The sequence below is a fragment of the Parus major genome, chromosome 1A (assembly GCF_001522545.3).
Source record: "Parus major isolate Abel chromosome 1A, Parus_major1.1, whole genome shotgun sequence".
Taxonomy (NCBI): domain Eukaryota; kingdom Metazoa; phylum Chordata; class Aves; order Passeriformes; family Paridae; genus Parus; species Parus major.
The window spans coordinates 1,325,131-1,351,925 of record NC_031773.1 but is presented as its reverse complement, the minus strand read 5'-3'; the positions used below and the strand labels follow the sequence as shown (position 1 = coordinate 1,351,925).

The 26,795-nt window shown below is 46.4% G+C and overlaps 1 protein-coding gene across 1 annotated transcript in view; it reads left to right on the top strand.

Moving 5' to 3' along the window:
- Positions 1–26,795, top strand: part of EXOC4 (exocyst complex component 4) — a 294,646-nt gene that overhangs the window by 205,159 nt on the left and 62,692 nt on the right. Inside the window, exon 11 of the mRNA XM_015627621.2 lies at positions 12,905–13,124. Within this exon, the coding sequence (XP_015483107.1) occupies positions 12,905–13,124 (220 nt within the window). The remainder of the gene's footprint in view (positions 1–12,904; positions 13,125–26,795) is intronic.

Genomic DNA, 26,795 nt, shown 5'->3' with positions numbered 1-26,795 from the left:
CGGTGGCCAAGGTGTGAATTTATTAATGATGAGAGCCTGGAGCACAGCCTGGAGCACTGGTTCTTGCCTTCCTAAATGGCAATATTGGTGTGTCCCAACTGAGCTCAGGTTTTCAGCCAATTAACTAATGAAAGTGATTAGCTTGGAGCTCTGAGTAGGTTAAAGTCACCTGGCTGGATTTGTGATCTCGACCTCAAAAGTGCAGAATTGTTATCCTGGCAGCTCTTTATAAATGAGATCTTTGTGCTCCTGTGCAAACAGCTGGAACTGAACACCACAGAATGGTTTGGGTTTGAAGGAACCTTAAAATTCATCTTGTCCCACCCCCTGCCATGGGCAGGGACACCTCCCACTATCCCAGGCTGCTCTAAGCCCCATCCAACCTGGTCTTGGACACTTCCAGGGATCCAGGGGCAGCCACATCTTCTCTGCAAAAGCTGTTTTTCTCTCCTCTGTGGTGTTGCATGCCCAGGGCTGGTGAGGAAGGGAAGTCCTCACACTCCCATTGATCCATTGGAGTGTGAGAGGACACCCAGTGATTCCTCACCTGGCTGTCCTGGAGGGATTCGTGTTGTCCCCGCTCTTCTGTCACAATTTCCATGGGATTGAGTGTGGCTAAAACCAAACTCTTGTGCCCAGGTGGGCAAGAGACCAGTGGCCCCTGGGCTGTGCCAGTCCCGGTGTGGGCACAGCCCCAGGGCAGGGACTCTCCCCTGAGGGACGCCCTGGAATTCTGGGACAGCCCCCGACAGGAAAGTCCTGGAGAGTGTCCAAGGAAAGGAGCTGGGAAAAGGTCTGGAACCCCAGGAGAGGCTGAGGGAGCTGGGAAAGGGGCTCAGCCTGGAGAAAAGGGAGATCAGGGGGAATTTCTGGCTCTGCACAACTCCCTGCCAGGAGGGGACAGCCGGGGGGGTCGGGCTCTGCTCCCAGGAACAGGGACAGGAGGAGAGGGAACGGCCTCAGGCTGGGCCAGGGGAGCCTCAGGGTGGATTTTAGGGAAAATTCCTTCATGGAAAGGGTCTAAATCATTGGAATGGGCTGTCCAGGGCAGGGGTGGAGTGCCCATCCCTGGAGGGATTTCAAGTCCTACCCAGTTTCTCCAGTCAGGCAATAAGGCATGGAAATGATCTGGGATCTGTGTTCCATCCCACGTGTTTCAGGGTCTTACCAACAGATTTGGGTATTTGATTAAAATGTCAAAGTTACTCAATGAAAGAATGAGCTTGGTGTTGACTGGGATAGAGGGAATTCATGCTCTGCCAGAGATTTCTGAAGTGATGGTGTCTTATTTCCAGCTGTTAAATGAAATAGTCTGGGAATTCCACAGAGTTCTCCATAGAACTCTCTTTCTCCAGATACTTCCATGGACACAGGTTATGGAATGTTTAACTGGCCATCCTGGTTTTTTCTCCTCGTTGGATGATCGAAGATCCATCTGCTGTGAGAGGACAGCCAGAATGACTCCTCACACTCCCCTGGTCCTGATGTCCAGCCTGGACAAACCCTGGTCGGTGCTGCCCAGCTGAGGTGTTCGTAACAGGACATCTCCACGTGTGCCAGGTTCTCCTGGAGCTCCACCAAGGTCCTCCAGCACTGTCTCCTGGTGGGCTCTGGAGTTACAACCTTAATTTGGATTTTCCTTTGCCCTGGTGTGTTTTTAGGATTTAACTGGCTGTTCCCACTCTGGAGACTCAGGAGTCGGGGGTTGTGCCGTCGGTGCAGTGATTTATTGGAATGTCAGCACGGGGCAGACAGGACTAATTGGAGTCACAGGCACAGACAGGGATGGGGCTCTTTGCTGTCTGATGGTGCAGCAAATCTGATCTGATCCTGGCTCCTGTAGGCTCAGAGAATCTGCCACACCAAATCCAGGGGCTTTAAAACCTCTGGCTGGTTCCAGTTGTTCTTCCAAAGCCATCCCTGCATTCCCATTCCAAATCGGAACAACACAATCTAATAACCCCCAGTTTGTCCATTTGTAAAGCTCTCACTGCAGCTCCTCTATTAACAGAGCCATTTGAAAGATTTATCCTTGGCATATGTTGCTTTTTAAAATGGGCCAGATTGAGAGCTGGGGGGTTGGAGCACAAAGGATGAGCCGCCAGATCCGATTGACAAAAAAAAAAATAATGGAAATAACAAGTTAATTTTTACAGAGCTGTTGTGCTCAGGAGAAAATGTGAAGTTGTGGGGGGTATCATTACATTCCAGTGGTGGTCAACAAACTGAATGTAATAGGACATTAAAGGAAATGAGATTTAATAATAGGAAAAGCTGGAGTTAGTGAACTTCATGTTTCACTTGGTTAATAGGGTGGCATTGTATGGTGGCTCTGTTAACATAATTATTGCTGTGATACCCAAGTGTTTCACACACATTTGATACTGCCTCACAATGTATCTGTGTGATGGGCACAGGCAATTCCTGTGGAATTGTCGGGATTGTTTAAAATTACGGTGGTTTTAAAGCAGGGCTGGATGTATTTTCTACCCTGCGTGGAGCAGAGCAGCAGAGAAATGGTGTTACGTGTTGTGGGAAATAAAGCTTTGACTTTGCTTTTATGTAACTTTATAAAAGAAGGAGAAATGGTGGAATCCTCCAGGTTTGGCTTCATGCCCTGGGTTCACATAAAACAGGGACATCACAGATCTTTAGAGAGGAATTGATGGAGTAGTTGGGGAATTTGTCTTCTGTAGGATTTGATTTAAATTACAAATGGATGGACTGGAGGTGATTTAGTCCAGGGGTCATTTTGGGTTATCATCTCCATCTCGGAACAATCTTGTCACTTGCAGGCAACTTGGCTCCACCTCAGTCTGGCTTTGGGCTGGAAATTTAGGGATTCAAGGATGGGAGAGGAGAAATTTGGTACAGAGAAGCAAAGAGGTGGCTGGAATAACAGCTGGAATAACAGCTCAGTTCTGTATAAAGAAGATATTTCAATTATTAATTTATTTTATTGGTGACAAAGGATGAAGTAGGAGCTCATCAAAGCTGGATTTGAGGCTGAAGGTGAAGCCTGGTGCTGAGCTGAACATTCCAGCTCTGCTCCCCAGTCCCTGGAAAAGCAGCGTTTCACATTTCTCTATTCCCTGGATGTGCATAGTTAGTTTTTTTTGGTGATGATCCCATCCTTCCCTGCAGTTCAGAGATCTCTGGATCTTTGAATCTTTGCCAAAGTTCATTCTTGGGGAAACTCAGGCTCTGATTTTTGGCACGCCCAAAAAAGTCCTCCACGAATGAGGAAGAGACAAAACCATTCTCTCAGAGGTTTCCTGTTTCCAGGTTCACTCTGTAAGGAACCCACAGGTGTTTTAGGGGGTGAAAAGAAGCTTCAGAGCACAGAGGGAACACAGCAGCTCCGTTTGTTCTCCAGATGAACTCAGAGGCCTCGTGGGGTCCTTGGAGTCTGTAGGGAGTCAGAACCTCTCCCAAACCTCCATGTGGGTCAGGCTGGTGCTGCTGGATCCAGGGCTGAGTTCTCTTGGGATGCTCTCTCATAGAGAGTTTCCCTTATCTCAGTTCTGGTTTAGGAAGGATACTCCAAAAGCTCATTGGGCTTTTGTTTCTTGTGTTTATTAATATATAATTAAAAGACTTCGCAGGTCTTCCTCAGACTTTCTGTTCAAGTTCAACTCACCATTGTTTGGCTCAGATGGTACAAAATGGCCTCGAAATACACAGCTCCTTTATCTTTATACTCATTTTCACCCAATTAACAATAGACACGTAAATTATTTTTATTAGTGACCCAATGACCCATCACCTGTGTGCTGCACTGTGACATTTTCTATCCAATCACCTGCTATTACCCAAAAACCTCCAGAAGAAGAAGAAAGAAGGACAAGAGACAACACACTAAATCTTCCATCTTGTCTTCTGTTCTCTAAATTAGTTTAAACTCTAAACTTTAACTTTTTACCCAGTGACTTAAGAAAATTCTCTAATTTATGCACTCACACTTTCAGGTTTTTTTATTTTACTTTAATAGTTATTTTCACGGTGTTACATAAAATCCAGTGTTTTCTTGGATATCAGAGATAAGGGCACAGAGATAAGACTCCAACAGGTGGGGATGTTCCACTCTGGGGGATTTCAGGGACACCCAGAGCTCCTGGAGGGCGCAAACGTCACCCCCTGTGCTGTCCCCACACACCAGGGACAGGGGTTTGGCTCAGAGAGTCTTTAGGGTCCAAACAAAGCTGGAGTTTTGTCAGGTTTGATCTAAAACCCCTGCAAAGGTGTGGAGCAAACTGGGGCCGGCTGCTGTAGGGGGTGAAAGCCAACCCCAGTGTCAGGATGGTTTGGGGGCTGGAAGGGATCTTAAAACTCATCCCATGGGCAGGGACATCTCCCACTGTCCCTCGGTGCTCCCACCTGGCCTTGGACACTTGCAGGGATCCAGGAGTAGCCACAGCTTCTCTGGGAATTCCATCCAGCCCTTCCCCACCCTCCCAGCCAGGAATTCCTTCTCAGCCTCCCATTTAACCCCACCATCTTTCAGCTCAAACCCATTAAGCCATTCCTTAGGGGAAGCAGCCCCAAATCCCTTGTCCCACACAATATTTTTCCCAGGGCTGTGATGCTGATACATTTCACAGCCTTCCTCTCACAGTGACAACTCCGAGTTGTACCATTTTGTACCTTCTGGAGCTCATTTTCTCCAGGAGGGTCCCCAAACTCCTGGCTGCTCCTCGTTCAGATTTTCCCCCTTTGAGAAAATCCCGCCTGGCTCTTCGCTGAGGTTTGGCAAAGCCTGGAATTGCTGCTGATTCCTGAATTTCCCTCCTGCCCTCGCAAGAGATGAGAGGTTGGAGAGCAGGAGATCTGAGCTTCCATCCAGCCTCACCAGAAACTTCCACTGGCTGGGGTCTCAGGGTATTTGGGAAGGACGAGGGAGGAATCTGAGCTGCAGGGCACGAGGTGAACATTTCTCCACGTCATGAATGTGATTAATTCTGCCTCTCCATCTCCTGGTCCCAAACACAAGCCAATATTCCCCTCTGGAGACATCAGAAGAAATTGCACCTTGAGAGAGTCCCGTTACATCAGAAATTTGTGTCCTTCAGGTGGCAGCTGAGCATTAAAGAAACAATATTTTTAGCAGCGGTTGAGAGCTAAATTTTAATTTAATTTTTTTTTTTCCGGGGTGTTTGTGGGTGTTTGCAGGACCTCAGAGACAACGAAACACTGATTTTTCTGTCACAGCTGCAGGGGAAGGAGGCATTTCTTACCTCAATCTCATGGCTGAGCAACCACAACACAGAAATCGATTCTTTAAATCTTGTATTTTTTTTAGCTGCTGTTGAAAAAGAGAAGTCCTGGGCTCTTTCATCTTCCAGCAGTAAAGCTCTCAGCTCTGTGGGGACATGGAACCTTTTTACAGTAACCAAAAGAATTATCTCGAGTAGCTGAGCCTTTTTATGGTTTGGGAATTTGTGTTTGTACAGGGGAAGGAGTGGATTTGGTGATTTATCCAAAATAACCCATTAAACTCAGCTTGGGGTCGTGGGAACAACTCTGGCTGGTGCTGCCAGGTACTTGGAATTAATTATTACTTAATATTTCAGAGAAAAACACCCCAAATGTCGTGTTTGCTGTTAGCAGCACTCATTCCTCTGGTTGTCCCCTTCCTGAATGTTTTCTAGGCTATTTAATGTTTCAAAATAGCAGAAAATTCATGCTTTTTGTCTGGTATTTGGTGATTTTTTTGGGTCTGGTTTTGCTAATATTTTAAACACACTTAAAGTAACAAAACCTCCTTTCAGTCTCCCAGAGCTGTGTACACTTCTTTTGGTGATAATATATTTTAATTATATAATAATTATAATAATTATTATATATTATAATAATATTATTATATAAATGATAATAAAATAATATATAATTTAAATCTATAATAATAATTTTAATTTTAGTCACATTTTGGGGTCAACTAGAAGGATCTTAAACCTTTTTTCCTCTCTTTGGAGTGACTTTGTCCTGCATGGCCACGATGTTTATCAGCAAGATGTGAAACATCAGTCCTGGGGTGGCTGATCATGGACCAAAATAATTCCCTGCAGTGATGTTTTTAGGCAAAATGATGTGATTTCTGTTATATTAGGATCTGATTGATTTGTCTTCAATGGCAATGATGCATGTGCTGCAGAGAATGATTAGAATTTAATTGCATTTATTGTGTTCAGCACTTGTGTAATGATCAGGATCTTTTCGTCTGGGAGCACCTCCAGGCCTCACTTTGCCCTTCCAGGACCTAAAGGGGCTCCAGGAGAGCTGGAGAGGGACTGGGGACAAGGCCTGGAGGGACAGGAGGGAATGGCTTCCACTGCCAGAGGGCAGGGATGGATGGGATCTGGGGAAGGAATTCCTGGCTGGACTGGAATTCCCAGAGCAGCCTCTGGATCCCTGGAATGTCCAAGGCCAGGCTGGACATGGGGGCTTGGAGCATCCTGGGACAGTGGGAAATGTCCCTGCTCATGGATGGGGGTGGAATGGGAATCTTTAAAGTCCTTTCCAACCCAATTCTTTCCATTATTCCATTGACCCTCTCCCAAAATTCCCGCTGTTGATGTGAGGTGGCTTCCTGAGTGTGTCACGGACAATGTGGGATCTTCCAGGTTTCTCTCTTAGTTTAATGTGTCCTCAAACTTGCCAGAACTCACAATCCTGGGTATTTTATCTCTAATTTCCTTGAATCTGGAAAACCATGTTGGATTTTTCCATTCTGTCAGCGTCTGGGATCCAGTTCAAGGGATTTCTGATGTTTTCCTTAATATTTCCTTGCTCTGCTGAAGCTCCCCAGAAGGTTCATCCCAGGTACTTGGATGTTTCATGACTAAGGCAGAGAGAAGAGAGCAGTTCAGGATCACACAAAAATGAAATGTAAATTTAGGCTGAATGTCAGAAAAAATTGTCTTAATAAGGTTCTGGAATATTTGATATTTTTTCCTGTCATTCATTGGTTTGAGGAGGGAATTTCAGATATTATTACCATCATCATTAAGGCGAAGACTCATTGATGCTCTGCACTTCCAATGCCTTCAGTTTCTTTTAATGATTTAGAAGACATCTGATAACAAGGAGTCAGAAGAAAGCCTTGGGAAGGCAGGAGTTGTAGGTTTCTAAATCAATCCACGCAGCTTTTTTAGGTTTTACGCTTTTTATCCCACACTTTCAGCTTAGGTAAGACAGTGCACACAGCCAATTAAGTTGTGAGCTAGAATGAATTAAATTTTCTGAAATGAGGTGCTTTTTTTTTTCTTTTTTAATCCAAATGACTGTCATTTACCAAAAACTACTTCATTTCCCTGAAAGTGCTTTTCAGTCTAAGGGGAATGCTTAATTGCAGCCACAAATCACCTCAAATGCTTTTATAGGAGGATAAAACAAGTTGAAAATTGTGCATCATTTTAAAAATGCAGGTTCTGAATTCAGGATAAGGTGCAAATTTCTATTTTTTTTTCCCCCTTGACTTCTCTGTTGAAGAACTCCATCCTCACTGTGACATCTCCTAAAAGTGTCCTTCAGAGCAGGGATGTCCCCGTGAGCCTTTTTTAAGGATTTCAGGCAATTCCCAGGAATATCTACAGTGACCATCATCCAAAATGTGGTGACACCCCTCAATCTGGATTCTTATTCAGACAAAGCATTTTTGCATTTTGGAGGTGGAACACAACTGATGGTTCTGAAATCAGGCTGGGAGAGCTGGGGGAGCTCACCTGGAGAAGAGAAGGCTCCAGGGAGAGCTCAGAGCCCCTTGCAGGGCCTAAAGGGGCTCCAGGAGAGCTGGAGAGGGACTGGGGACAAGGCCTGGAGGGACAGGACACAGGGAATGGCTCGCACTGCCAGAGGACAGGGATGGATGGGATCTGGGGAAGGAATTCCTGGCTGGGCTGGAATTCCCAGAGCAGCCCCTGGATCCCTGGAATGTCCAAGGCCAGGCTGGACAGGGCTGGGAGCAGCCTGGGATGGTGGAAGGTGTCCCTGCTCATGGCAGGGGGTGGAATGAGATGATCCTTGAAGTCTCTTCCAACCCAAACCATTCTGGGATAAATATTTCTGGAATAGCTGTGGATAAAATTGCCTTTTTTACCTCTAAAAGTTCCATGGATGGCTTGGATGAGTAGCACAACATTTTTGGAGAGGATTCTTAGGATGTATTTTTTCCATGCTGTTAAACACTTCTTTGTTCTTTATAAAGAACAAATTCTGTTGGAATAAGCCAGCCAGCAGGATCTGGAATTGAAATAAATAAATAGCACCACGTGTGGCTGTGAATGTGTGGCCGTGTCTGCCAGGCAGAAAATAGGGAATGTCTGCTGGCTCTTTAATGCCACCCAACATTTCCCATTTCAAACACTCATTTTCAGTTTCTTATAGTTTGGCTGATCTTTTATTGCCAAGTGGGCTGATTTTTTAAGAGAAATCTATCTGAGATAGCTGGTTTTTTTTCTGAGGAGAAGAAATTCTGGTTGAATTCTGGTGAGTTCTCCTTTGGCTGGGAATTTTTATCTCCACATTTCTCAACAAGAGGAAGTGTTGGATAAAGGATATGGAAAATAACCTCAAATTTGATTTATTTGGACCCTTTGAAAGCTCAAGTGCAGCGCTCACACTTCTGCTCCGTGGCAGCTGAAATTCCCAATGGACACAATTCCAGCTGGAGCTCAGCCAGACCAAGCCAAAGGCAAGGGCTGGTTCCTGAGCCAGCCCTCATGGTGTTTTTTGGGCTCCCAAACCTGCTGGGCTCCTGGTAGAGAAACACAGGATGTCCAAGTGGGATTGGGAACCGTGGAAAATAAGAGAACCGATGGTGGAATTCCAAGAAATGGGAAGGATGTGACAGGAAGAAGTCAGGATAGAGGGAAGCAGAGAGCCCTGTGGCACTTGGTGGCAGAAGAGTCACTCTTGGTGTCACGTTTCTTCAGGTGACAGCTGTGTGTTGGTGTGACTCGGGAATTCCCAACGCTGTGACATTCCCTGACCATCCCATTCCTTGGACAAGGATCATGGTGTCATTGAGGCTGTGATGTCCCGCACAGCGGGGCAAAGGGAGTGTCACGATCCGCAGGGTGGAATTCGTGATGTGGTTCTTTTAGGGGGTCTTAGAGTACAAAAGGTTATCAGCAAACCAGGGGCTTAAACAGCAAAACACACTTTATTGAGTGCTCATCAGCACTAATATGTGACAGAGGGAAAAGAGGAGAAAGCAAAGCATAAGGAAAAGAGATTAAGGGCATTATAGCTACCAACATCAAAGTCCACTGAGCTGTCCAATGACACAGCTCCCTGTCCGTTGGGGAGATCTCAAAGGAAGGTAAATTTGGGGTGTGATTTTATAGTCTTTTACAAAGTGAGGAGCACAGGGCCAAAGCCAGAGGAGATTGATGATCATTGTGATGAATTCCATTGCACGGGGGGCAGGTGTAGGGTACAGAGCGATCCATGTCTTGCAAGTCTTTGCTCACCAGCAGGAACGAGGGCAATGTGTCGTGGAAACCCTTTGTGCAGGTACCACACACAAACCTCTGCTCACCAGCAGGAATGAGGGCAATGTGTCATGGAAACCCTTTGTGCAGGTACCACACACAAACCTCTGCTCACCAGCAGGAATGAGGGCAATGTGTCATGGAAACCCTTTGTGCAGGTACCACACACAAACCTCTGCTCACCAGCAGGAACGAGGGCAATGTGCCGTGCAACCACCTGCAAACAATCACTTATCAAACATCCAGCTCAGCTAGGCCCAAACCCCCAAACCAAGCCCCCTGTGACATTCAGGGTCTCAGTCTCTGTCCTTCAGACGGTTGTGAGACAGATGAGGGAATCTCTGGACCGTCTCTTACAGGGAGGTGGCACAAACAGCTCCCATCTCTTTTTACTGTTTGACTTTGCATCCTTAATTCATGGAATCATGGAATGGTTTGGGTGGGAAGGGACCTGAAAGCCCATCCAGTGCCCTGTCCAACCTGGCCTTGGACACTTCCAGGGATCCAGGGGCAATCACAGCTTCTCTGGGCAACTCCTACTCCTCTTAAATAGAAAATATTAATGTTTTCAGTTTTTAATCTGTTTGTCATGGAATTCTGAGTAACCCTCCCAGTCCAGCCCACGGAAGGTGCCCCAGTGCTGCCATTTAACGTCCCAGGAAGATTCCTGGTGCAAATTTCACCTGCACCTGGAACTTTGTGACCCTTGCTTGAGCCCCCTGCTCTTGTGGCCAGCGGGATTTTGAAGGTTGGAGCTCCAGAGCGGCTGCCTCACGTGCAGAGCAGTGTGGGACTCATTCTGCCTGCTGGAAATTTGGGGGGGTCATCCCTGAACCACAGCAGATCCCAGCAAATGGGATCCCAGTTGTCCTCTGAGGCTGTAAAAAGTTCCTTGTCCCACTGGATTATCAAATCCAGGAACTCTGGGCCGTTCCCTGCTATAAGCCACACTCTGACACCCGTTGTTCATTTTTCTTTACCTTTTCTCTGCTTCCATTTCCCTTGGCAGAGATCTTTGGGATTAAATGAAGACTTCACTGGTTTCCATTCCCACAATCATTCCATCAAACTGTCCTTGAGCATCCCAACTGAAGGTCTCACATCCGTATCCTCCAGTTCTCCGTGCCCCGCACGGCTTCAGTCTTAATAACTTCCTGCTGCTATCGAGTTGAATTCTGCTTCCTAAGCTCCTGATCATTTGTTCTTTATCACAAGTGATGCTGAGCACTCACAAATCCCCCCTCAGCCAGTGCTGTCTGGCAGCTCCTTCGTAATCCGTGATTATTTTGTGGTTCCTAGCCAGGAAAACAGGGATATGGTTTGATCCTAACCAGCACTAGTGAACCACACTTGTCTTGTCCATGCCAAGATGTTGAAACTTAATGAGTCATCACGGAGAAGTTTTCTGGAGATGAAGGCACAGATCTTTAGGAGAGATCTGGAATGGTGATTAATGCCAGGCACTGGGAAGCAAAAGTTCCTGGTGGCACCGTTTTCCAGCACTGACCTTTAGTCCGTGGTGCAGGAGACGTTTGGGAACACCATCAGGGTGTCGTGGGATGAGGAGTTCCACTGCTGTTGTAGGTCAGCACATCTGAGCTCTGATGGTTTGCACGTGGTCATTCTCTAAAAGACTAATTTTACTTGGTTTAGCCATTTTTTGAGCATTTTCTGGATTTTAAAAGTGTTTAAAAGCTGTTCTGTCACTTAGCTGGATGTTGTTCATTCCCAGTTTGAGCTCCTGAGCTTCTCCTTCCCACCTGAATGGTGTTCAACAGTAAATTTCACATTTTGGGGGAGTTCTGTGCTCAGTAAATAAACTTACAAAGGAAGAGTGAGAGATTTACTGACAGCCATGGAAGGTCACAGTAAATGAGCTCAACACAGTCCCATCAACCCTGGCAATGTCCCCTCAAGGACATGAGTGGTGTCACCCAGAACCGGTGACATCAGCTCTGGTATTTCTGGGATCAGTTCCATGGAGTCTCTGCTCTCTTCCCAGAAAACTTCACTCTTTCCCTGTTTTACTGAGCTGATTCCCATCCTCACCCTGTGAAATCCAGGGAATAAAGCTGCTGTGATTCCCTCCCTGCGGCATCTCTCTCTTTGGAGAACCAATCTCCCAACTGAATTCCAAAGGGATCCCCCCTCGGAAGCTGCATTGTCCAAATGTGTCACTCCAGACCCATGGAGTCAACAGGGGGAGGATTTGGGGAGAAAAGAGCTTGGATTGGAAAGAAATCGTCCATGGGAATTGGCTCCTCAGTCAGTGCTGGGAAGGGAAGCGCCTCCTCTGGAGTGAGGAATGTGGAGGTGGAAAATTACAGATAATTAAGGAGATCTTGTAGAAAGGTTTGGGAATAGGGTCAGTGGTAAGGAATAAAATCATGGAATCCTTGAGGTTGGAAAAGACCTCTAAGATCACCAAATCCAACCATTGCTCACCACCAAGCCATGTCCTAAGTGCCACAGCCCTGTTTCTTGCCAGGGATGGTGACTCCACACTTCCTGCTCCACTTCCTGACCACTTCTCACTGCATCAATTTTTCCTGATATCCATCCTAAACTTCCCTCAGCACAACTCACAACAATCCACTATGGCTCCAGATACTCAATCCCTAATTGTTTTGAAAGGAATACCAATTCCACTGCCTCAGATGTAGTTAAAGACATGACGAGGTAATTTCTGGAATAAACTCCTCCGTGGTAACCAGATGGCGGCACAGAAATAAAGAGATTTTGCAGGAGATGGCAAACATTTGGTGCTAAAATATTCCCAGAATCATCCTGCTGCTCTGTGTGCTCAGGAATGGGATCCTGGGATGGAACAATAAAGGGTGATAAAAATACTCCATAACAGACATCCATAATGCAGGAGGATAATGGCATCATGCATAGACATTGTGTTTTTTTCATGTTTTTTCCTGGATTTTGAGCTGGAATATTCTGTTGTTCTGTTTGGAACCCACCTGTGGGATTCAAGTGACCATGCCCAGAAGGAAGTTTGGCTTTTAAAAGAGACTTGTGGCATCCTAGCTTTTTTTAACGGTGATTTTATTTTTATAAGGACATCTTCCCAATGTGTCCCAAATGGAAAAGCCAAATTTTTTTGGCCAAACAAACAGGAATTGTGCCTGGGATGTGGATTTTCTCTCATTTTATCTGTCCTTCTCCAGCAATTTAGTCTTTGTCTCCCCAATTGTTTGTATTTTATCTTTTTTTTTTTCCCTAAAATTATATTGTGGACCTTTTCTCCTCTTAATCCCCCAAGCTGGGACAGTCCATGGTCATTCCCACACTGCTGGTGCTCAGCTCTGAAAAGCCAGAATAGCAAAGGCCAACACCAACAAATCTAAAGTGTCTGCATGATTTAATTACATTTAATTTCATTCTTCCCCCTTCCTGTTTTCCAGGTTTATCCAGGAGATCGAGTTTGCCATGGAGCTGGGCCCGGGCAAGCAGTGCCCGCTGCGGGAGTTCCTCACCATGTACATCAAGAACATCTTCCTCAACCAGGTCCTGGCCGAGATCAACAAAGAGATCGAAGGCGTCACCAAGGCGTCGGATCCCCTGAAAATCTTGGCCAACGCCGACACCATGAAGGTCCTGGGAGTGCAGAGGCCTCTGCTGCAGGTAGGAGCTGAGTGACTGCTCAGGACGTCCCTGGTTGTCCCTGTCCAGCCATGACCTGGTTGTGGATCCCGTAAGGGAAAACGTGGAGCTGCTGGAGCAGGTCCAGAGGAGGCCACGGAGCTGCTCCGAGGGCTGGGAGAGCTGGGAATGTTCTCCTGGAGAGGAGAAGGCACCAGGGAGAGCTTCCAGCACATTCCAGGGCCTAAAAGGGCTCCAGGAGAGCTGGAGAGGGACTGGGGACAAGGCCTGGAGGGACAGGACACAGGGAATGGCTCCCACTGCCAGAGGACAGGGATGGATGGGATCTGGGGAAGGAATTCCTGCCTGGGCTGGAATTCCCAGAGCATCTGTGGCTGCCCCTGGATCCCTGGAATGTCCAAGACCAGGATATTCCTGGAATGGTGGAAAGTCTCTCTGCCCATGGCAGGGGGGTTGGACTGGATGGTCCTGAAGGTCCCTTCCCACCCAAACCATTCCAGGATTCCATGAAATCTTTCTAAGGAAGCTTTACCTTGCAGTGAAGCTCGATCTAGAGCACAAAAGTTGATCTCAAAAAAGTTTATCTGGGGAAGGAATATTTTCATGTGGTTCTCTCTCAGTAGTTCTGGGGACACCTGCCAGTCACAGAGCTCTGCAGTCAGGCCAAACACACATTCCAAGCTCCCAGGAGGAGCAGGGCTGGGATCTGATCCTCCCAAGCATATTGGTGATTGATGTGGAGCCCCGCATCTCCCTCCATCAGAAAGAGATGTGAGGGATTTGGGTTGGAGATGGAGTGTTTGTAGGAGAAGTCTGCTTTGAAACACCTTTTTTTGAACTCCAGTGCGGAGCAGTGATAAAAGCAGAAAATTGTCATCCCAGCTCCATGGGGAACAGGACAGTGTGGAATCCCACCTCAAAATTCTGATTTTCATGTGCTGCCTGGCACTGCAAGGAATGAACTGACTCGCTGTTGGTCATGTCAAGCTCTCTTAATCTTTTGAAGTTATTCCCTCTTTCCTGGGAAATCCTCTTATCCATCCTCTTGTCAGGGATGGATAACACTGGCAGAGTCCTTAGGAAGCAGCACCTTTATCCCAAGGTTTATGTGGCCATTTTCCATCCCAGTGTACAGCTGTAAAACACAGGGATATTATAATGCCACACAATAATATTATTATGATTATATTATTATTGTTGCCATTTCCAGAATTTTGGATAGATTTATGGTCACTAACTCATGCAGCAGGGCTGGGATGGTCCTTTCAGAGCCAAAGGAAAATCAAATTCCAGAACAACATTTCCAGAAGTCCCTAGAGGGGAACAGTTTCTTTAGAAAGGGGTCAAAATTCTCTTTGCAGGAGTTGAAATTCTGTTTTGGAGCTGCACAGAATCCCTGGATTGTTTCCTTCCCAAGCTTTACCAGCCTTAATAAGGATAAAGTATTTTTTGTGGCTTCATTTCACATGAAAATGGGTTCTATAATATCAGTATATTTCCTTAAAGGTCATTAGGGGTTGAAAACTCAGAGTGGCTTGGAATTTTTCTCATCCAGTTCCTTCAATTTGTTTCTCGTGATGGATGGAAATCATTTTGAACTGGAATTACTCTTGGTCAAACTGTCCGTGGTCAGGAGGTCTCCTTGTTCCCGACATTAGAGAAGGGTAATTCTCTGAAAAGAGAAGAAAAATTGCTGCCTCTTTGAACCAGCTCATCCGAATAGCTCCCTAAAATAATCCTATTGATTTTCCGTTAAAGGGGGGAAAAAAACTCGCTATTTCTGCATGACAGTGCTGGAGCCTGGAGTCTCTGCCCCCATCACCTCATGGATAAGATGGAAATGTGGTGAACCAAGCTCTCCCCCAGCTTTTCCCCGTTCCAGGGTTCCTGGTTTATCCATCCCACTCTTATCCCAAAGATCTCTCTGCAGCCTCTGTGGCTGTGATTGGAACACGGGAATTTATCTTTGGGATCACTATCAGAGCGTGTTTCAGCTGAATTAGGTGGGAGATAAGAGGTTTTCCAGCCTTGTGTCCTCACAGATGAATCACCCATTCCTCTAAAGATTATCCTTTAAAAAAATCGTCCTCTCTAAATATTCCATTTTGCCGCCTTGTTTTCCATTCTTCCCTCCTCAAATGTAAAAACACTTGAAGCTCTTTTTCCTTTGCAGAGCGACTGATTCACCGTGAAACTCATTTGTCTCAAATTTATTCAGCATTAAATTTCAGGCTGTAATTGTTTCAATCGATCCTAAATTAGGCTACAAGTGCCTCGACAGCTTCTCACAGCCTGTTCTTGTTGGGTTCTCAACGAGGTGATAAATCTTTCCACCCAGGTGGTCACTGGCCTTAAAAACCTGTTGCTCCATCTCCAAAAAAATGCAAATTGCTTCGATCTGGAGCAGCAGGGTGGGATTTTTTTTTTTTCCTTTCCTTCAAAGCCTCTTTCGTTTCCTTTCATTTTTTATCTCAGCGTGGTGTGGATGATGCACCTGATACTTTTTAGGCCAAACTCCAGCATCTGAAAATCCCCCCAAAAAAAAAACCTCCTTGAAGAATCAGGGTGTGCAGCTGTTTTGCAGGATATTGCAGGAACTGCTGGAGCTAATTACCACAGCACCCACTCCATGCACAGAGTCATTCACTCCCAAGGAGACATCCCAGAGAGCTTCTGGAATGTTTTCTTCCCATCAAACAAGTGGTTATTAAGGAGAAGGATGGTCCCAGCCAGCAGCTTTCGATGGCTCACCAGTGCTGATGGTTCCATGCTTTGATGGAGGCTGGATGTTACTATTTATTATTGTAAACAAATTAATTGTCTTTCTAGGCTGGCTCCCAGCCTGCAGCATCCATTAAGAAGCAGGCATGGCTGATCCATTGGGGTTTTTACCATTCAAGGATAATTTTAAAGCTATTTTAATGGTTCTGAGCCTCATATTTAATTATTTTTGCAGCAGCAGCAGCATGGTGTTACAACTGAGATGTTTTCAGCTCTTGTTTATGTGTTTCACGTCAAGAGGGTAAAACCCACCAGCAGAATTTGTGCCCAATCCCCTTTTCTAGCTTAAAATGAGAGGCAGAATTATCTCTCGGTGGGAGTCTGACTCTCCCTGTTGCTTCCAGTATTTCTTCAGATAGTTTTTCCTCTGGGGGGAACATTTAGTGCAGCTTCTGCCTTTTGTGGAAGCGTTCAGAAGGCTCTGGTGTAAGTCAGCTGCAGATGTGTGAGTTCTCCACCGAGGAGTTCCGAGCTGCACAAAAGCAATTGCTTTAGGCACAGCGTCAGGGCTTCAGTTTATTTTAAAAATTCAACTTTCACTTGCACGTTCAGCGCATCCCAGGGCAGGGAAGTTGCGTGTGGACATTTCCAAGCAGTGCCCCTGGCAGGTGGAATTATTTTCATCCTCTTCAGATCAGCACAAAAGCAAAGTCACGCTTTGCAAACCATCCCACAGATGTGAGTCATGTCTGACCTGAAGGGAGAAGTTTTTGAGGCCTCTGGATCCCGTTAATCCCTGAAATCACTTTCAAGGGATGCCTCTTCCATGTTGTGCGTAGGAATTGGTCAGGAGCTGGATAACCCTCGTTTGCTCAGTGATGAATCATTAAATCATGGCATATTTTGGGTTGGAAGAGACCTTGAAAGGCCTTTCAGTCCAGCCCTGCTGCCACGAGCAGGGACATCTTCCACGATCCCGGATTGCTCCGAGCCCCATCCAACCTGGCCTGGAGCATTTCCACTGAGAGTTGGGTGCAAAATGTTGATCCTGGTCCTCTCTGAAGCTACCAACGTTTTTTGTTCACCTCAGCCAGAGCTGCCATCTTCTCCCCTCTGAGGGTGGGGAGGCCCCGGCACAGAATTCCCAGAGAAGCTGTGGAAGTGTCCAAGGCCAGGCTGGACACGGCCTGGGACAGTGGGAGGTGTCCCTGCCCATGGCAGGGGGTGGAATGGGATGGGCTTGAAAGTCTTTTCCAACCCAAACCATCCTGGGATTCCATGAAGGGACCTCACCCTCACCCTGGCCTGTGCATCTTAAATTCAGTGCCAGTTCATCCAGTACTGGCTAGACACATAAAACCACTAAAACTTCCTTGTCATTTACATTATTTCCATTTTTTTCCCTCTTGCTTTCAGTTTTTCCTCAGAAATTGGGAGTAAACCACACATATCTCCCCCCAACCTCCATCACAGGCCTTGATTGATTATTTTAATTACATGAAGAGCCCCACCAGGCTCCCTCAGCAGCAGCACTGCTCTCATAAATCCTCATTTTGCCTCAAAAGGCTGGTGTCAGACCCAGCCCCCGGTCCCTCCCTGGCCAGAGGAGAAGCCTTTTAGCCTGGCCACTCATTTAAAGCTCCAGCTGCCCATTCCTCATTTGCAAACTCATTAGGAATCCCTGGCAGCAGAGCAGGGCCCTGGGATGCTGAGGCAGAGCAGCTTCTCCTCAGCCCCAGGGTGCTGCTGAAAATCCAGTGTGAAGTCACAGATCCAAGTGCCACAGGACCCACTTTTCTGGTTTTTCTCCAGCTCCTTTTTCTCTCTAACTTTCTGCAGTTTTAAACCAGTGCCTTGCCTCTGCTGGGGTTGTTTTGGTGATGGATGAGCTGCAGTTCCAGGAGGAAACTGGAAAGTCTGATAAACTGCATTTAAGGGAAGCTGTACTGCTCCATCACCAATATTCCTCTTGGAATTTCTTTCATGGAATCCCAGAATGGTTTGGGTTGGAAGAGACCTCAAGGATCATCTCATTCCAGCCCCTGCCACGAGCAGGGACACCTTCCACTACCCCAGGTTGCTCCAAGCCCTGGCCTTGGACACTTCCAGGCCTGGGACATCAAAAACTTCCACAAACTTCTGCAGGAAACCTGGTTCTTCCATAACTTTCTTTTCCTTAGGGAAGTTTCATATTTGCTGTTCCAAAACACACCAGTGGTTTAATTTGGGACCTTGGCTGGGCTGGGCTCTCTGCACCCATCAGCTGAAGTTTGGGTACCCCTCTCACATCACAGATATTTTTCCCTTCCCTCTGCTTGTTCCACTCCATAAATCCCAAATCCAGCCTGGAACAGTCTCACATGAAGCACTTGATGGATGGCTCCAAGAGAAGAAACTTCCCTGTGTTCTTGCCAGGCTCCTCCAAAGTCCCATTATTTTTCTTCCCTCGCATTTTGAAGCCTGGGCCCATTTCATCGAGGACGAATAACTCTCATTCCCAGGTTTTGAAATGTTTTGCTAATCACAAGTGCTGCATGAGAAGAGCCATCACATTGTGAATAATTGATGGCTACTTTATTGAGTTGTCAGCACTAATTCATCCTCCTTTTGAAGTGCTGCGATGTTCAAAGGAGTCATCCTTTCACAACGTGCTCATTTTTCAAGGAAAAGTTCATTTTTATAATTACTTTTTTTTTCCCTTTCTCCCTCCCCCACTGTGGGATGCAATTGTAGCTGTGTGGCGAGAGGGAGGGATGAGGCACCCTCCAGCTTCTGCACCCTCTAAAATGCCTTTATTCCTCCTTTGGCTGCTCATTTCTCTGCCTCCCCCCTCTCGCAGAGGTTTAATTATACCTGTTTTAAAAGTGCATTTTGAAATATGACACCCAGCTCTGCCGCAGAACAAAAGAGACATTAATCTGTTGTTGAAAGGGAAGGTAAAAAGCTCTTTTTTTTGTGTGTGGGGCAGGGGCTGCCCCTCCCTGACAAGCAGCGTTGAGTGGGAGTGGTTGGGATTTTGGAGGCAGGGACTTGTCAACAGGGGAATTATAAAAGGAACAACAATGCAGGGATGCTGTCATTCCATTGGAATATTCCTGCTGGCACCCTGGGTTTCCTCCCTGCCTCTGGAATCTTCCTCCTGATGTGGATAAACTTTGCAGTTGGAAGGTTCACAGTGCTCTAATTTACATCTGAAAGAACTGTGGGAAAGCAGTAAATTAAAAGTTTCCCCTCCTGGTTCTAATCTGTAAATAGGGCCATAAAATAAAATAAAATAAAATAAAATAAAATAAAATAAAATAAAATAAAATAAAATAAAAATAAAATAAAAATTACAGTTTCCCTCATGCACACAAAGCTGTCAGAATAGTAATTTTTTAATTTTTTTTTTGCAAATGATCAGCTTTTGTGCTGGGATTTTTGCTTGGTGTGAGCTGCACTGTAGAGAAGGGAGAAGCTTTTCCCTCTCACCATGAAGCTGTTGGGGGGTACCAGGTCTGGTCATCCTGGGGCTGATCCAAGATTTCCTGGGGAATTCACCCCACTGGGATGGGCTCTTTAAAATATTTAAGGACTTTGTGCCTGATACTGATTTAGCAGAAAGCTGAGCTGGTTTTGAGAGGACTCCGGTTTATCACAAGACATTTCCAACTTCTTCTCACCAAGCGTGGTCCTAGCAAGGATGGTTTGGAAAGGCTCGGGATCTGGCAGCCAGGAATGCTTTACTTTTTGTTTGAATCCCTCTGAATTGTCTCTAAATCCTCAGCTCTGAGTTCCTGAATTCCTGTTGGTGATGGAATGGAGAGTGACGATGGGATTTGTGTGACCCGGGGTGAAAAATCCTCCCTTTCCACACCGGGTGCTCTGTGTAACTGCCAGGATTCTGCTGGGGGACTGGAGCTTGTGAAAGCAGTTTAGCCAAAAAAAAAAAATCATTTCCAAAGGGTATTTAACTGGTTCTTCACTTGGAGAGAGTTCAGGAAACTCCTTTTGGGAAGTTGATGTAGCCACATCCCTCGGCCACCTTCGTTCTGCTGAAATGGAAGATCTGTAAATATAGATTGACCTCATGCTGCAGCAACCACTGAATATTTAAAATTCCTCTTTCCTCTCAAAAATTCCCTTTTTTTTTGCCCAGTGATGGACCCAAATTTCCATTTCCTGTGCTGTACAGACCCCAGATGGGATGATTATCCCATTTCTCCATCACTTCTGCTGTTTGATGCATGTTCCCCGTCAGGCCTGGCCATGTGTTATTCTGAATAAGGTGGGAAATTGAAATGTTTTTTCTCCATAGGCTTAAAACAAAAGCCTGAGCAAGCAGTAACTGAGTAGTATCCTGGTAGTAACTGGGTAGTATCCTGGTAATAACTGAGCTTCTCCAGTTTGTTCCTTCTGTGTAAAACTGAGTGAAATTTGCTGCCGTTAATTGCAACAACATCGGAGATGAATTCTCGCCATTCCATCCGCGGGAGATTAATTTCTCCTCAGCTCTCTTAGCATTCCAAGGGCTCTCCCATGAGCAATCTTGAGTGCCACCTGCCTTCCCAATAAAGCCTGGAATTCATCCGCGAATATGACAACAAATATGACAACATTCCAGAGACAAACGATCTCCACTCGGAGTTAATTCCTGCTTCCCAGCAGGGCTCCGCGGTGACCCCGCTGGGTTTGGAAGCACTGCTGTTTGGTTAATAGATGAATGTTGTGTGTGGATGGCTCCATCGGAGCCAAGCGTGGCTCCCTCTCCTTCCCACTGAACGCCTGCATGGATTTATCCACAGGACGATCACCGGAGCGCCGTTAGCACCGGGAAAACAGCAGGCGATAAACAAAGCGCGCCTTCCCCGCCATCCGTAACTGCCCAAGAGGCTTCTCCGAGATGCTCTGGCTGCTGGGAAGGGGAGATGGCTCTGGCAGGAAATGATGCACAAGTTCCACGTGGGAAGGGAAGATCCATGGCCTCATCCAGCCCATTTTCCAAGTGGGATTGATCGTTGTGGTGCTGGCCAGGGGGTGAACAAGAGCAGCACCGCCGTTATCAGACATCTCCCATAACGAGCTGATCCAGTGGCTTTTTCACTTCCCAATCTGATGTCTTTTATTCTTTTTCCCTCTTGAAATGTGGGGTTTTTGGGGGAAAAGACAACTTCTTTTCCACGCTGCTCTTTTGCTGGATTTTGGGAGTGGGGTTTTGCCGTCGCATAGGACTTTGTGATGACAGAAATCCTGAGATAGGAGCAGGTGTTTGCTCAAATGCTGAGTAGTTCCTTTAGTTATTTTTACTTCTTTCCAGCAGCTCAGGGAGTGGAAATACTCAGTGCTCAGTGTGGGAAACGGCAAAGTGCAGCTGAATAATTTCTGCTTCATTTTGGTTTGGTTTTTTTGGATTAATGGGCAGGTCTTTGGGAAAATGGTGATAAAAACAGTTGGGATCTGAAGGAAGCGAAGGTGTACTTGTGATTCAGGATTCAGGATTTATGTTTACTACATGGAGGGACAGGACACAGGGAATGGCTTCCCACTGCCAGAGGATAGGGATAGATGGGATACTGGGAAGGAATCCCTGGCTGGGAGGGTGGTGAGGCCCTGGAATGGAATTTCCAGAGAAGCTGTGGCTGCCCCTGGATCCCTGGAAGTGTCCAAGGTTCCAATGTCCCAGGTTGGACAGGGCTTGGAGCACCCTGGGATAGTGGAAGGTGTCCCTGCCCATGGATGGGGTGGCACTTGGATGGACTTGAATGTTCCTTCAAGCCCAAACCATTTTGGGATTGTTGTGGGAGTATCTGTGTCACATCTAGGAGATTCCCAGAAAAATCACAGAATCCCTGAGACTGGAAAAGCCCTCCAAGACCATCAAGTCCGACTTGTGCCAAATTCCCAACCTGTCCCCAGCCCAGAGCGCTGAGTGCCCATCCAGGCCTTCCTTGGACTCCTCCAGGGATGGAGACTCCACCACAAATCCAAGTGATTCCATTTCCGCGCTGGTTTAAACTGCTGTGGCTGAGCTTTCCTACTGGAGAAGGTCAGTCTGAAAGGGAAAGCGCCCTGCAGGCCTCTGGAATTTTCCAAATCCATCCCTACTCCCAGAAATTGGGATACATGACTACAGCTCTCATCCTCACACCGTGGCTCCTGCTTGGAATCATCTTCCTTTGGGAATGGCCCCATCCTTGGACCTGTCACCAGCTGGGGCCTGAGGCAAGAGGAGACAACAGAAGGAGGAAACAGTGGGTTAAAAATGTTCCAATTTTACTCCCAGCCCTCGGATCTCTGGTGGTAATTCCTGCTTCTCCTGGCAGGAATCAAAGGCTGGTGTTGCCTGTTCTCCCGTCTCCCCAGCTCCGAGTTTGTCATTCCCGCGTCCCTGGGGGCTGGCTGTGGTCACTGTGGTTTGATGAATTCCATGTTAACACGAGCTGTCGGATCCTGGGAGCAGCCTCCACGCATGAGGAATTCCCAAACAATCCTTTGGAGACATCCAGGGACAGAGCTGTGATCTCTCTGGGCTTTGATGTGCAGAGCACAAGGCTGAATTTATTGAATAAATCACCTGTGATGCTGGCACGTGCAGCTTCCCTGAGTTTTCTCCCGTCTCTGCTTTTTGGGGGCAGCACTTCAGGCTGGATTTTCCCTCTTGGGATGTGCAAAGACCCCCAGAATCACCCTTAAATTAGTCAATTTGACCCCCTGCTCATGCCTCAACACAAAAAAAAGCAAAATTTGCAATTTTTTAATTTTATTTTTGAGATGAAAACTAAAGTAAACCAAGAAAATACATGAAATTAGCAGATTTTTTGGTAAACTGCTTCATTTTGCAGGACACAAGGCAATTCTTTTTGTAGCTTCCAGCTTGGGAAACTCTGTATAATTCCAGGGGTTCCACAAAATCAAAATTAGGCAGGATGAAGGATATTTGGGTTCTGTTCTTGTGTGGAAACCTCGAGTCCATCACCTCCCATTTCCAAGTGGTTTTGCTTTTTGAGTCATTCCTGGGTGGAGGAGCAGGGAGGAGCCCTCAGCTCTGCTCAGGTTCTGTCTGGAGGTGCTTGGGAGGCTCCTCCTTGCTGAGTTTCATTGGGATTTCTCCATCCCAGCACCGGATTTGTTTGGAATCCTTTGGAATCAAAAGAAATGGAGATTGGGAATTCCAATGTCTTGCTTGTCTCAGAGTTCAGTTGTTCCACCACTGGCTGTGCAATAAAATATTGAAGTTCAAGTCCTGCTGAACAAATGATCTGAGGGACAATTTTTTCTCCTTCCCATCCTTTTCCTAACCAATTCCTCTCCTTTCCAATGGTTTTATGTATAAATTGCATTCCAGCACTGGAACATTCTAATGGAAATGTGGAAAATTTTTCCCACTCTGTTGAGAAACACCTGAAGAACCAAACTGTCACCCTCTGGCCACCTCTGGCTTCTTGTGAGGAAACTGAGGTGGAAATTCCCCTTGGAGATATTTTTTCTCCTTTAAATTTAAGACCAGCCTTAACCCTGCATAAAATCAACGCACAGAAAATAAAACAGTGAATTTAATTGCCAATCATGGTATCCTTTGGGATGAATCCACAGCAAGGCCTCTGCTCTCTCCTCGTGTTTGCCAGGGATTGCTTTGGTGAACAAAGAATTCTTCATCACATTAATTACCGTCGGGTTAACGAAGAGTGAGACAGAAAGGTGAATTTTGGTGCTGAAAGGTGAATTTTGTTGCATAAAGGTGAGGTTGGAGTGTCTTTTGGGATTCCTCTTCTACCAAAACCCGCTGGTGACGTTGGCCTGGTCACTCTGAATTTTCTCACCACTGCAAATGAGACTCTTAGACACTTTATGCCAAAATCTGACAAATTGGCTTCTAATTTCAGTGAAATGACATCTTTGTGATCCCAGGAGCTCATCCTGGCCTAGCTCAGGGTGCCTCTTAAGCCTTTACCCCTCATTCCTGGATTTCACACTTTGTTTTCCAGTGATCTCTTGCATTTTCATGAATTTTGCTGAATTTAGATCATAATTACAGACTTCACACTGGACAGCACCAATCCCAGGGCACAACAAGATTTTCTTTTGGGATCTCAGCCCTGCTAAACCTTTCTCAATCAGTTTTTTCCCAATTCCTTTTGGTTTTTCATCCTCCAGCTGCCTTTGCCTTGGTCACTTTGTCTTTCCAGGAGCATCACTGAACATTCATATTCACCATCTCTCCAGCAGACATTTTTAATAGATAAATATATTTTAAATACTAGGGCCTCGAGACTGAAAAAAAAAAAAAAAAGAAATATTGATCTCAGAGCACATAAAAATAACACTGAGGGGTTTTATTCTCCAAACTGGGCCAGCTGTATGAAAACATTTATTAAAAACGAGCTCCCAAACGGACGGCTCTGCTCCCGAGCATCATTAATTCCGTGCTCCACGTTCCATTTGTGCCGTGTTGCAGCTGCTAATGATGTTCTAGAGCAGGGATGACAAAGGAGAGGGAAAGCTGCCACTCACCACTGGTGAAATAAATTTGTCACCTTGCCACCAGCTCACCTGTAATTGGGGGAGTTGTGTAAAAAAACCTGAGTAAAAGCCACTTCTAGGAATATTCAGGCACGGGGGTGAAAATGTCAGGGATGGTTTTTTTTTTCAGCTCCTGCAGCACAAACCAGGCTGGGATTCACTGGCTGCGAGTTCCTTTTCCCTGCACAAATGTATATTGATTAATAAAGGGAGAGCCTGGCCTGTGCTGGCACTTTTAAGTGATAAACAGTTCTGCAGCAGTGCAGAGGGTGTATTAAAGGCTAAGAGCTAATGACTTTTCTGGTGGATGTAACACATTAAAAGCAGCGGGAAGCTGCAGCTATTTTATCACCCCACTAATGTCCCTGACAACATTCACTTGGTGGGAGTGAATGGATGGGAATCCATTTGGAGGAGTAAATTAAAATACCTTAAAAAATGCCTTTAATAATAGCTCCAGAACTCAGCAGGATCAGAGAAGGGAGAGATACAAAAGACCAATTAAATTATCCCGTCCATCTCCCTGCCAAGGCACTGATATTCCTGATTATGCTGTGGCTGCTGGATCTTTCCAGGAGGATTTCGGTGTCTCAAGTGAGGGAATAATATCAGGGCTGGAAGTTGGGGCTGTCACAAACTTCCCCCTGCATCCAACCAAATTTTCCACTCCCTGCTCCTCTGCACTGCACATGAAATGGGAATAAATGAAAGAAAATCCTTGTCCAAGTGATAATTTTCCCATTCTGTGATTTTTAATTTTGTGGCAGGGCTGGGTTGGGAGCCATCTCGGGATCAGGGATTTATTGGTTTGAAGATTATGGAAAGGCATCTCCTCATGTGGATACTTCCAGTCCAGCTGGGATTTTTGGAGGTATCAAGACCACCTTGGCAGGGAATTCTTGGATTGTGTCCAGCATTGGAACAGCTGCCCAGGGAAGTGATGGAGTCCCCGTCCCTGGAAGTGCTCAAAACCCACGTGGAGGTGGCACTCTGGGACGAGGTTTGGTGGTGGCCATGGCTGATGGTTCACTCAGAGATCTGAGAGGTCTTTTCCAACCTGAACCCCGATCCTGCTGGGATCCAACCCCTTTTAGGGATGCTGGGAAGCTCCTGGGTGCTGGCTAAGAGCTGATGTGCTGAGAATTCCTGTTTTGTGGGGAATTCAGGAGATTTGAACAGTTCTGGAGTGTTTTGGGTGGACAGATTCACTTTGCTGGTGCTGGAGAATAAAATGCCACCACTTTTGGATATTCCAGGGTCAGAGCTCCTGGGATGGGGCTTTTGTTGGATTGGGGTTTTCAAGCATAATTTGGGTGTCTTTTGCTGTGGAATTCGAGCTCAAAGTCAGAATAAATTCACCAGATCTGCAGCATAATCAGCCAGCAAAGTTCACCCAGTGATTTCTCCACCTGATAATTTCCTCATCAAATCCGTAATTCCATTGGGAATGCGACAGCTCTCCCAGAAAAGCACCTGGGCTTGATCCTGAGCCTGTCAGAGATGGAGAATCCAGCAGACCCAGCTGTTCCTGTGGTTAGTTAAGAAACACAGAGCTCATTTCTGCCCTCCTGTGATCCAGCTTCAGCTCCCTGGATCTGCTGGATCTCCTCGTGGCTGGTGGGGAAGTCTGGAATGAAGTAAAAACAAGGAGCTTGGAAAGGATTCCAATGTCACAGGCATTCAGGAAACCCAAAGGAAAGGGGTTTTTACCTTTTTCTGTGCAAATAAATATCAAAATGTCACGAGAGGTCATCAGGGCCACGTAGAACAGGCAGCTGAGTGGAGCATTTCTCCTTGGGAAGACTTTCCACATGGAGTTCTCCAGCCGCATTTTTCTTTCTTGGCAGTGGCAAAATTCGTTTCTGCTGGGACAAAGGAGCTGAAGGTGATGGGAGTGAACGTCAGACGTGACACTGAGGGCAGTGGGGAAGAGCTGAGCTGCAGCCCAGGGGTTAAATCCATGTCTTGTATGGAAATCCATGCGGGGAGAGGCTGGATGGGTCTGGGAATCTGTAGGAAGGGACGCGGTTTAATTGGAAATTGGGGAAATGGAGCCAGGCTGGGAGAGCTGGGGGTGCTCAGCCAGAGAGGAGAAGGATCCAGGGAGAGCTTCCAGCACATTCCAGGAATTCAAGGAGCTCCAGGAGAGCTGGAGAGGGACTGGGGACAAGGCCTGGAGGGACAGGACACAGGGAATGGCTCCCACTGCCAGAGGACAGAGATGGATGGGATCTGGGGAAGGAATTCCTGCCTGGGCTGGAATTCCCAGAGCAGGCCCTGGATCCCTGGAATGTCCAAGGCCAGGATATTCCTGGAATGGTGGAAGGTGTCTCTGCCCATGGCAGAGGAATTGGACTGGATGGTCCTGAAGGTCTCTTCCCTTCCATGATTCCATGAAATCTTTCTAAGGAAGCTTTTCCTTGCAGTGAAGCCCAATCTGGAGCACAAAAATTTATCTCAAATTTAACAAAG